The 12,296-nt window shown below is 37.3% G+C and overlaps 1 protein-coding gene across 1 annotated transcript; it reads left to right on the forward strand.

Annotated features, from left to right (window-relative positions):
• The first annotated feature begins 299 nt into the window (after positions 1-299).
• Positions 300-9,647, forward strand: LOC139740411 (F-box only protein 36-like). Its single transcript, XM_071651003.1, has 5 exons — positions 300-405; positions 1,454-1,562; positions 2,653-2,825; positions 3,739-3,870; positions 9,449-9,647. Exons 1-5 carry the CDS (start codon positions 304-306, stop codon positions 9,527-9,529), a joined length of 597 nt encoding a protein of 198 aa, XP_071507104.1. The 5' UTR covers positions 300-303; the 3' UTR covers positions 9,530-9,647.
• The last annotated feature ends 2,649 nt before the right edge of the window (positions 9,648-12,296 follow it).

The raw sequence follows: 12,296 nt of genomic DNA on the forward strand, positions 1-12,296 counted from the left end.
GCAATCGTATCAGCTTGGAATCACCCTGACAACAGTTATGGTAAAAATTGGCAACATACAGGACTTATCTACAGATTCTCAACGGTAAGATAAAATTTACGCATGAAAATTTTAAAATAAAGATAAAATTTAATTTATTTGCAATTAAAAATAAAGCATTAAAATTTCAAAATGACAAATATGAAAGATATGCAAAATTATTGCCTAATAAATACAAATAAACTTACAGATGCGTTTGAAAGATTGGTGCACAAACCCATCTCTCGAAAGGCGCCACATTCGGAAGAAACAGACTGGTGGAAAATGGCGTCTCTTCTTCCAAAAGACGGTGTCTTGCTGGATATCACTGGTCAAGCACCTTCCCCGTCCAAGGATTTCCATCAATTTGTCGTCACAACCAAACACGTATGTTTAATAATGTTGCTCAAATTCTTGTGTTTGAAAAGACATAAAGTTTAACGAGATTTAGGACGCTATCGAGAGTACAGGCTTCCGTAAAGATGTTATTGTTATAATAGTCCCAGATGTTGAATTTGGCGCTGTCTATTCAGTGAGTTGAGGCCATGCCATGCCCATTTACATTATTACCCATTTGGCATTAACACAGTCATTAACATGAACACGGATCTTTCTGTAGACGTTCTACAGGTACAGTGTACATAATGTAGTCTATTGTAATATCCACTCCATTCACTAATGTAAATTTGAACCAATTGCTTGGTTATTGGCAGCATGCAGCATCGATCAAATATCAACGTCAACTTTCCATGTCGTCGCGTCGCTCAAAACCACAGAAAAAAAGTAAAAACAACTCTTCCTTTGCTAGATATAGTGATCACGTGATTCAGTTTTGAAGCTTGAAAGGGAAAAGGAGCAAAACTTGAGATGAATTGTAATTTGTATCTAGCCAACTCTCCACAAGCAAGCCAACATGCAGCTTGTACTGTTGTTGTAGATCTACAATAAATCTAACTGTTACAAATGTAGAATCTAACATAGAGTCTAGACAACAATAGTCAATACACATGTAGGCCTAGATCGAGATCTAGAACCTCTAGAACTTCTAGTAGACTTTACATTTAATAATCAAATATAGAGTTCTAACTACTGTAAAAGTGGAAATTTTCGCGGTGTTCAAATTTTCGCGCATTTCGCGCAACCAGAAACTAGCGCGAAAATAAAAGCATGCGAATATTTTTGCTTGCCATATGTGCTTGTGCGTGATGTCTTGATTCCGCGGAATTAAAAACACGCGAAACTCTTCCGACCCGGCCAAGCGCGAAAAATTAGTCACGCGAAAATATTACGGATTAGTGAGAAAATGTTTCTCATTTAGTATTGCAGTCATATCATTTTTTTTTCTTAATGAGGGGTTCTCACTATATCTTTTGTCCAGATTGAGGGTCAATGTAACAATTTCCTGTGCTTACCTTTATTGTTGTTTACTTTCTAGACTATCTGGAGAACATGGCGCATCACATTGAGGAATGATGCCAAGCGACTGAATCCGTCAGAGAGCACAGACCCTCTGGAGGACTTTCAGTATGACGACAGACTACAGTGTGAGTGGTTGAAATTGAAAGATGTTGACAATTTCTCCATCGTTATGCATCACTGTTCTCTTGCCCTATCCATATTCAATCTCATAATACAAGTGTACTTGAAATTCAGGGTAGACGGTCATTCTGACAAGAATTCTACAGATGTAGCCAGTGTACTTTTTAAGCAGAGATCAGTGAATATAATTTCTGAAGTGCCCATTTAGTGAACCAAAAGGGCATTAACTCTTTACAAGGTCAATAGTATCTGTGCCCTCTCATTGTTTTCTTTTTTTTTTGTGAGGTTTGTTTTGATTCATGTGCAGACTAAGATGATATTCCATGTACAGGACATACCCACGTGCATTATTTCATTGCACTTTTATATTTATGCAAATTTGGTGACTGACTGATGTTAACAAAAATTTACAATCATTGACTCTCATGGCACACAAGTGTTGTACATGTATTCTATCTGCAATGTTGGAAATTGCTTACTGCTCTCTTGAAGAGTGATGATTTGTCTTACTTATTCCATCAATGTGATTCTCGATCACAAGTTCAACCACATGCAGAATTGTAACTAAACAATGTCAGTTGCAATTCGACATGATATACCTGTAGTTTGCAAAATACTGGGTATACATGCAGTATGCTTATGATAACAATATCTACATATTTGTAGGCTTTGGAGAGTATGAGATGCTGTGTATTGCAGTTGTGTTCTCATGGTCAAACTTCACATTATTCATTATGTTTCCATTGACACAAACTGGAGCGCACTACACATGATTGATGTACAACCGTACCCTGTACCCTCATCAATTACTGGTGTGCAATCATTACAAAAATGACATCACAGTTGTATATTTGTTGTTGTTGTTTTTTTTCATGTGAATAAATTTTTCTTATACAAAAGAACATATGTTTGGTATTTGATGATATAAGTTCAAGGCCAAATGTAATGCTCTAATTAATGCTATGAACTGATATTATTCTTAACATTTGGAAGCAAAGAATTTGTATGCTTGCTATCATTATCGAACAGAAAAGAAAACAAAAATCCCCCTTCTTTTGATGCTACATTGACTTGATACATTTTACATGGCTGCAGTTGAAGTGGGCAGAGTGTTTGGAGCCCGTGTGAAGGACTATGCCGTCATGCTCTCCCAGGGATTGGTGGACTACATCATGAGGATGCCCAAGCCGCTGCTCCTCTACATGTGCTCCTTCCTAGACCTCGAGGATGTATCCAGACTGTCGGGAACATGCAAGTTGTTTTACGAGGTGAGAGCCACTCGTGGAAATGGGACCATTGTCAGGGTTTGACATTAGCAGTGGCTGAGTGGCACAGGGCAATTAAAAATTGATTGTGGGCTGCAACATTTTCAAAAAGGTTATCTTTTGGTGGCCTGATTGGACTACTAATAAGATTCAAGTGGAACATTATATTTCTTTTTATTCTGTTTTATTCTGGCCAATTCATTGTATATATATATATATATATATATATATATATATATATATATATATATATCTTCTTCTTTTTTTGGGGGGGGGGGGCACCAAAATTTCAATCCTAGATATTAGTGGCATGATAGGGCTACTGGAGGGAAAAAAATAGTGTAGAGCCCTGATTGTTTATCAAAGAGAATCACTGTTAAAAATCAGACCAAGTTCTCCTTAAACTTGAAAACAGTTTTTAGTATTTGCCTGAGTGTTTAGGATGATTACATTAGTCTGACTATATACAAAAATTGATTTTCTAAATTGTATTTAAAATTTTGAAGGAGCAATTTAAACTCAGCAGATAGGAAATTAATGTGAAAGGCAGGAATTGCTTTGCACAATTAGTGTTATTATTGATAACAATGATATTATTGTCATTGTTGTTACATATAAGTGGGACTGTGAGAGGTCCAGTATGTGCATGTACAAGTACTTTAAAAATTTTAAAAGGATTTGTGCAAGAAAGTTAAGCTAAAGTATTTGACCTAAACATACTTTTAACTGTATTCTGTATAACACAGAAACCAATGGCTTTTGTTGACCATTGAACACGGGCCATCTCTATTGGGGTTGGGGGTGTGTAGACCAATGTGCAATTCTTCAAGGCAGTCACTGACAGATTTTACCGACAAATAGGTCACTCATGAAAAAAAAAAAACAGCAACAAATTTTTGTTTGTCTTTTTGTAAAGATTTGTAATGCAGAGGCATTGTGGGAGCAGATCTACGAGCGGCACTGTGATACTGTGACGGAGGAGATGAAGTCACTGGCAGAGGAGCTGGGATGGAAGCAAATGTTCTTCACCAACAAGCTGCAACTTCAGGTTAGTCTCTTTCAAGACAAACTTCATTGTTCATAGTGATTCTGTTGAACAGAGTAATTTGAAACAAAAAGAATAGTACTTAGGCATTTCTCAGATCAGACCTGGTAATAAGAGGGTTGTTGATGTATGAAAATTCGATGAGGCAGATGATGTCATCCACTCACAATCTCCCATTATGTTTTTTTTTATATTTGATATTTGATATATTATTAGAAAAATCATTGTTGGTGTAATTGGATCAATAATTTAGTTTTTTGTTATCTCTGTTCTGTACGTATTTAATGCCAAGAATATAACTGCCACTTTTTAGTGTAATTTCATGAACACACAGAAAAAGTTAATTTTGTGAATATGTAGGGCTGCACACCAACCTTTCTACTGGTCTGGCCTGTCCCTTGGGACCAGTAGGTACCCAGTTTTTCCATTATTTACTGGTCTTACCTAAATTTTACTGGTCCTGTTCTTTTATTTATTTTTTCTTCTTTTTTTTTTTTTTTGACTGGGCTTGACAGTGTTTTTTGTTTTTGTTTTGTTTTGTTTATTTGTGTTTTTAATAGTCATGTCAGGCCAGTAGATATGGCAATTCCTGAAAGTTACTGGCCCAATAGTGATTTTTACTGGGCTGGGACCATTGGACCGGCGTGGGCAGGTCAATAGGAGACCAATGTGGTACTGGCATCATCACACTAACTTTGTGTAAGTGATTATGACAACATCACTGTTTTGGCTGCTTATCTGTGAGAGAAACCAAAACCAAAATATAACTGTGGATTTAGTGAAAGCAGCAATATTAGTAGAACACATCAGTGAAAGTTTGAGTAAAATCAGACAATTAGTTCAAAAGTTATGAATTTTTAAAGTTTCGGTACAGTCCATGACGGCAGTATGGACAATATAAAAAAAACAATAAAAATTCCACAAAATTTCATTTTTCATGACAAGTACACATTCATTTCTGACTCGTTAATGGCATATATATATATATATATGAAATGTATTGTCATTCCCCTTGCTTTCTAAATGATTAAAGTCAACTGCTCTTTCATTGTGCTAGGAAAGTGAAAATATGTTGAATTTTCTATATATTTTCTGTCCATTGTATATTGTCCATAACAATGTCATGAACTGTAGCTAGCAGTCTCCTCATCCAGTGATGATGCCACCAAAATTCTTAAAAAGAAAATCATAACTTTTGAATTGATTGTCAGATTTTCCTCAAACTTACACTGATGTGTCCTACTGATAACCCCCCCCCCCCCCCTTTTTATCAATTCATCAGACACTGCTAAAAGGCCACAAAACTTACTCCTAGCTGCGCTTTGGCCTAATTGGTACATTCAAGAATGGTTGATTGTCCAAAGTTCTTTCTGACAGATTTTAACCCTAAAAGGGCCAGGGTAGGGGGGGGGGGGTGGGGAGCCTTGGTGTTTGGTGCAATATTTCTACAAAGCAAGAAGACCTCGCTGCAACGCTTCTTAGTAGACTTTTTTCTTTCAAGTCTCGCACAACTTTTTAGACCAAATTTGCAATGTCCGCCTCACCACCAACCCATTAATTCCTCCCACAAGTCTTTATTGTTACATTGCTGCACCACAAAAAAAAAGGGCAAGATATTCTTTCGAAGTCCCTTTGAAGATGTAGGATAATCAAGTAAAAAAACAGTAAAAATCACTGTTGGACAGGTAACTTTTTCAGGAATAGACCAGTAAAAAATTGAAAAAAACTTGGCATCTGGTTCTGTTGGGTGAAATTTTCATGAAATTTGTTTGATGCTGTTTCATGTGTTTCTGTTTTTACCTAAAAAAATATACAACTTCAACGAGACAGGTGTGGAGTTCATATGGAGTTCACATGCTTTCACTTATACAGTTCTCACCTCCATTGGAATGCTAGTGTTCATGTAGAGTGCACTGTTCATATTTTTCCAGCAGTCGGCATTTTTGGCATTGTCTTTGCGTATTGACCTGCAGTGAATTGTAATGACTGATTCCGTCATTCCCCAAGCTTCTGGCATTTACTCCCAATGTTTTTGTATACGTGTGTGTGTGTGTGTGTGTGTGTGTGTGTCTACATACCAGCTGAGAAATCTTTTGCTGGTGTCAACTATTGTTTCTAACACCACATACAGTGACTCCAACTCTCCCGTTTTTGATGGGAGATCTCCCGCCGAAAACCCATTTTTGCAAATCTCCCGCTCTCCCGCTTGAGATTTAATTTCTCCCGCCCTGGCTCAGTGTCTCCCGTTGGGAAGGATATCTTACTTATTGCTATCGTATGTTGAAAAAAATAAGCCTTAGATAGCACCGGAGAGCATCTAGAACCCTAGGAACTTGGAGTCTCCTGTTTGTTAGGGGTTTCAGGCGGGAGAATCTCCAGATCAGAAGGTGCTTTTGGTTGGAGTCTCTGCACATACAATACATGTAAGGCTTAATTCAAATACCACTGGTGCAGGAAGATTAGCGCCATGGCACTGACCACCAACTCAGTGGGTATGTGATGGGTTAATATACTGCATGTTTGATGATACATGCTATCTGCATTCATATTCGGCATGTACTGTTATTTGTATACTCATACAATAGCCTACATAATGCAGGATCCCCCCCCCCACACACACACACACAGATATCATATAGCTATATGTAGATGGTTGTGATTCAGAACAAAGAGATACAACTGTAATACATGTAGGAAAGACCCTTTTGAAAAGCTCATGAGGTACAGCATCTGTACATACATCATAGGTGTCACTTATTAAAAATGTATGCCTGACCTTAAAGAAGATATCACTTCTCATCACGTCTATGGAATAATACATTGTACTTTGGAATTAAAATGCTTCAGAATTGTCATTCAACAGAAACACTCAAATACAAAATAGTGTATGACAAAATTGCATGCAATGTTCAATCCTGTCATGCTAACTCTCTCCCCATATCAAATACATGTACCTAGGCCCCTTTTCATAAAACTTGTTATCATAGTGACAACTGCCATGTTTCTGTGACAAAGTCGCTCTCAGCCAATCAGATGCAAGGATTTCAGTAGCTTGTCACAACAATAACAACTTGTCACTGATAACAAGTTTTATGACACTGGGGCCTAGTATGCATTTTTCATTCAAGTTGTACCTCATTGTAATAAATGTAGCATACATCCTTGTCGACCTTAAAAATTGGAATTTTTACATCCTTTTTTTTTTGTGTGTGTGCCTCATTTATTGCAAAGATCACAGCTTAGTAAGATTAAGTGCTTGAATAGACCCTCATACTCCACAGCCTCTCTTTAGCTCAGTACACACATTTTTCCCGAGTGTGCACTTTCTTTGCAATATTCAGATAGGTTAGGACTGTATAATATTGCATTGATTCATATATCATTTTAAGGCTCAGGATCTTCTCTTTCAGTCTGCCCTGAACTAAAAATCCATGTATGGCAACTTTTTGTTGGTTTTATGATGCAGGGTCAAATATAGAAACTAGAAAAGCACTCTGAGAGCGCAGACCTCCGCCAAGCATGCAAATCATTTTCACCATTGATCTTGTTCTTCCGTAGAGATATCAGTGATTTCCACCCATATAGCATTGTGTGCTGAAAGTTGCCAGATTTCCCAATATAGAAGCCTTTGTTACGTCATAAACACTCAGCTGCACGGCGCACCTCACCCCAGCAGAAACTAGAGCACACACTTTAGTGCACGCAGGCAAACCTCAAATGCGCGCAGGCAAACCTCAAATACGCGCAGCCTGAACTCCCAAGTTCATTGACCCTACCTGCCAAAATGTCAAAAATCCTTCATAAATTCCCCAAAAATTCTCGGATCACTACCAAAAGTTTATCGTTTGGTACTTGTGTCATTCTCGACCTTTCCTGCAAGTTTCATCCCAATCCATTTACTACTTTTTGAGTTATTTTGCACACAGACAAACTAACTAACTAACTAACAAACCAACTGTAACGAAAACATAACCTCCTCCCTTGGCGGAGGTAATGAAGGAAGTGGAAGAAAAGCTGTGAACTTTGGACAGTGAGAGGGTTCTGTTAGAAATTAGAGCAAAGTTGAGCATGCTATCTCACAAGATACTGTTCCATACAACCTTTGATCATTCTTAAAGGAGACCTCCAGATGATTTGCAGACTTTTACATTTAAACAAGCATAAATCAGTTATACGAGTACAGAGCTTCAGAATTTATAGTGATTGGGATGAGGAGTGACTTCAGAATTTATGACTGGTTTCAAAATTTATAACAAATTGCAAGGAAAAAGGATGATGACATGGCAACCTCATGATAAGAATGCATGAGTTGGGGCTCAAGGAAGCAGAACAAAAGAAGAAGGCATGCATAGATTATACACAGGTGAACTTGTTAGGCAAGCGGTATTGTAATGGAATTACACTGCTTCATTTCTGAACTATGCAAGGCTCCTATGGACATCGATCATCAACACTGTTCAGTGTACGTTGTTTAAGATTTTTCAGAGTATTGGTTTCTCTGCTCAAGGACCACAATAAATTCCACAAATCTGTACATGGAGTTGTCGATTTATGTACTACATGATGTGAAATTATGAAAATCGTCTGGAATGCCCCTTTAAAGACAAACTTCCGGTAAGAGCAAGCTGAAGTTTTGTAACCATAGCAACTTCCCCCATAAAGTTAGTTGCATTTCCCTTACTCCCCCTCATATTGGCTCATAAAAAAATCTTAAAGACGTTTCACTGCCGGTGATTCACGAGTGATTCGCCCATGGAAAGACATTGTGAAAGGGAATGATGACTGAAGCTGGTGAAGTGACAATGGTCGACATGGTCAATATCTCTCACATGATCAGTCAATATTCCAGGGGTAAATACTGTCTCCTGTCATTACACCACCACAGTTACTTCCCCAGTGAAGTTAATTGAGTGTGAAAGGTGCCCATATTTCTGTTCCTTTCACCTCATAAACTTTAAATGGCGCTTGATTGTCTGTGAGTATTGAAGAACCACTATGAACTTTTAGCATGCTCATGATAACACATAAATTGCACTATCATCACCAAAATACACAACTCCTTTGTTACATTACAAGTCATGTGGAATATTGTAACTATTATACTTGGTTTTGGCACTGGGAAATGATAGTTCCTCTGTTGATCATGTATAACAGCAGCCTAGGCATTGCTTTAAGTTTGCATACAACACCAACATATTCAAATTAATGAATACTTGCATCAAGCTGTGTTTATTGCAACTCATTGACATATTGCCCTTCATCCAAGTAGGGCCTAAATAAGCAGCAATCATACAGTGTTTTATTCCTAACTTTTACGTACTTGTTATTCTTTAAAAACTTTTATCACAGCTTCTCAAAAAAAAAAGAAGAATAATCAGTGTCTAGTGACATCAATGAAGGGCAATTTGTTAATCATTTGCAATCAAATAACTACAAATGTAGACACAAAAATTCAATTTAATTTCAATAACACCATCAAATTGACATTGTATGGAAATGATGCTGCAGTCACGTAACTGACGTGCAAGACAGGTCAAAGTTCATATTAGGTACACTTTATCTCTGTTTTCCGCGACCCTAGGTCAAACTAAGACGTCACCAGCAGAGAATCACCTCACCAGACAGCGGGACGAGAGCATTCCTGACGGAGGATGAGAAATGATACGAAACATCCAGTTGCCATGTCAGCCGCAGCGCACAGGGGGATGATGCGCAGAGACCTGTGTGTTCTGAGCTGAAATTGAGAGACGTTTGCCATCGAGGCTGTGTGTGTTTTCTTGAAGACCATTATGCTGTCCAGTGTGGAAGGATGTCAGTTGCAGACCATTGCAGACACTTCATGGAAAGTTTGACTGAGAGATTTTTGTAAGATCCAGTATTTGTGATTGTCGTACAGCTGAGAATTTGTAAAGATGTCATTCACCCTCTTTCCAATCAAGAGTTTCTATTTTGGACATCCACTTGAATGGGTTTTCTTTTTCCATAAATGTGTCTATCTTTTGAGTAGATAACATTTTTCATACTGTCGAGAATTCTCTGATACAGCCTACAGTGGTCACAAAAAAGGGGGGGGGGGTGGTTTGTGGTTGGTTCGGTCAAGGGTCAGTAAAAGCCTTCTGAAGTTATAAGTTTTCTTTCATTTTTTTTCCGAGGTTTTGTTGGAACCCCCATTTCGTTTTGCAGTCCCTGTTGTTTACATACATGTAAAATACACCTGTGCATAGATTATCTGAGATGGGGCGACAGATTTCCAATTCCTGATAGTTTGATGAATTTATGAGATAATGAGAAACTCTTTTAAAATATGAAAGAGCATGTAATTCTAAGAGGAATTAAAAGTTTATTTGATGTAAATTGGATTTGAAATAGCTAAGAAATCAAAAACAGAGAAATCCTAACAAAAGGGTGACCCACCTTTGATTAGGATCACTTTGTTTCACTTTGTTTTCTGATATCTCAGCCGTTTCCAAACTGATTTTCATCAAATGAACTTTGAATTCCTCTTCCAATTGTATGCTCTTTAACGTTTCATAAAACGATTTCTTTATCTTGCAAATAGTAACGGTTGAATCCTCACCTCAGCCAATACATATGCTATCCCTTTAAAGTGTGGAAATGATCGCAAGAAACTTGAGGAGTCATTAGCGCACTCTGAGGTCAATGCAGCTGAATTATCTACAGCATGAAAAAAAAAATTATTTACTTACACATGCAGTGTATGATTTATCTCATCAATACTTTGTTATTTTCTGCCCTCATGCCATAGAATTAACTTCCAACATGTTAGAATTATTAAAAAAAAAAGAGAGAAACTTCGAGAGATTCATGTGTCAAAACAAATTTAGATTTTAAATCCTTCAGAATTGAGTCCATATGAATCCTAATCAACAGTCATTTAGAATGCAGGTATGGAATAAACAGCTGATATATATACATCAGGCGTGATACCAGTTGATCAACTGGTTAGTTGATGGGTTGCACGAGTATAAAGAGTCAGATGGGCTGATAATATCATGACTGGATAATGCATAACATAGAGATTTGGTTTCCAACGATGATATTGTAGATAATCTGTGATCTGCGCACAGTCGAATTATCCAGTAAAGAGATGCTACACTTATGATCCTGTCTTGATTTTTATGCAGCTAGTCGCCATGTTTCACTTTTGTTTTGTTTTTTAGCTGACAATCACAATCTTCGAAAGGACCCTGAACTGTTTGCTTGCATTATTTTATGTTTGCAAAAATAAGCTTGTGATGAATGTTTGCAAATTTATTCATCCCAAAGCAGACGATAACAGGAATGGCAGGATTAAAATGTAACAGAGGAAAAGATAAAATAGGAGATGCTTAACCCCCCCCCCCCCCAACACCTGTACATTGTACTGTCAATAAATTTCAATGTTAGAATGAAAAGGTATTTTGCAAACAGTATTTTCTACTTTGTATAAGCAGAATTGAAAACAAAATTTCTAGGTGAGACCCACAAAGAGATAAACCCAACACTCTTTGCACATATTGATTTGATTGATTTTGATTTTGATTTGTCTAAGCCAAAATTCCTTTGACAAATCTATACACCTGTACATTGCTGTATTTCACCGCTGATTGTCATCTGTAGAGACTGGTACACTGCTTGATGGTATTCGTACACTGTATGTGAAAACTTTTATAAATGTGAACAAATTCTCACTTCCACAGGTTAAGTGTTGCAAGTTACATATTGTATTGTTTAGCAGTGTATATATGTTTCTTGGCTGCTCATAGGTATATCAATGCCTCATACCAAGTACAATGATTTGAAGTGTTTCTAGTGTAAATAATTGAACTCTGTAATTGTACATACATGTATGTGGCATTGTTTGATTCATGATTCAGCTGCTGTTTTTTTCTTTTTCAAGCCAATAAATGATATTTTGTTGCTGACCGATACAAGCCCATTGATTTCTGACTGTGTTTGACACCATATGGATCCATTCACTACTATGACTGGTAGAAAAATTGTATGGTGTGAAGCGACACATGAAGGTTAGGGGATAATACAAATGTATGTGTACATGTATTGTATATTGTGTAAGGAACGTACTACAAAGTGCATGGTAGGCAGATGGTGAGTATCCCTTTAATGCTATCTTCAGTTTATGTACTGTGGAGTGAGTTTTGTATGTGAGGGAGGTGAAGAGGGAATTATGCATCAAAAGATCACACACACACACACACACACACACACAAAATCCACCCCCACACACACAGACACATACACACACATACACTTACAAACAGCACTACACACACGCAGTGAGAGATAGGATAAATGCATGCATATGGGATTGTATGGCATATTTTGGGAGGGTTTTTATGCACTGACATCCTTTCATTTGATATGAAAATGTTTTGTTTTGCTTTTGTTTTTGTTTTGTTTATTATCAT

This window comes from Diadema antillarum, unplaced genomic scaffold (assembly GCF_040938485.1).
Source record: "Diadema antillarum isolate AM-2024a unplaced genomic scaffold, OU_Dant_1.0 seq00000853_RagTag, whole genome shotgun sequence".
NCBI lineage: Eukaryota > Metazoa > Echinodermata > Echinoidea > Diadematoida > Diadematidae > Diadema > Diadema antillarum.

What these genes read in the sequence shown, in the direction of transcription:
- LOC139740411 (XM_071651003.1), top strand. Translation starts at nt 304, where the DNA reads ATGGCGTCTCTTCTTCCAAAAGACGGTGTCTTGCTGGATATCACTGGT. An exon ending in TTGTCGTCACAACCAAACAC is followed by an intron (nt 406 to 1,453) that starts GTATGTTTAATA and finishes TTTACTTTCTAG; the next exon opens with ACTATCTGGAGAACATGGCG. An exon ending in CATGCAAGTTGTTTTACGAG is followed by an intron (nt 2,826 to 3,738) that starts GTGAGAGCCACT and finishes CTTTTTGTAAAG; the next exon opens with ATTTGTAATGCAGAGGCATT.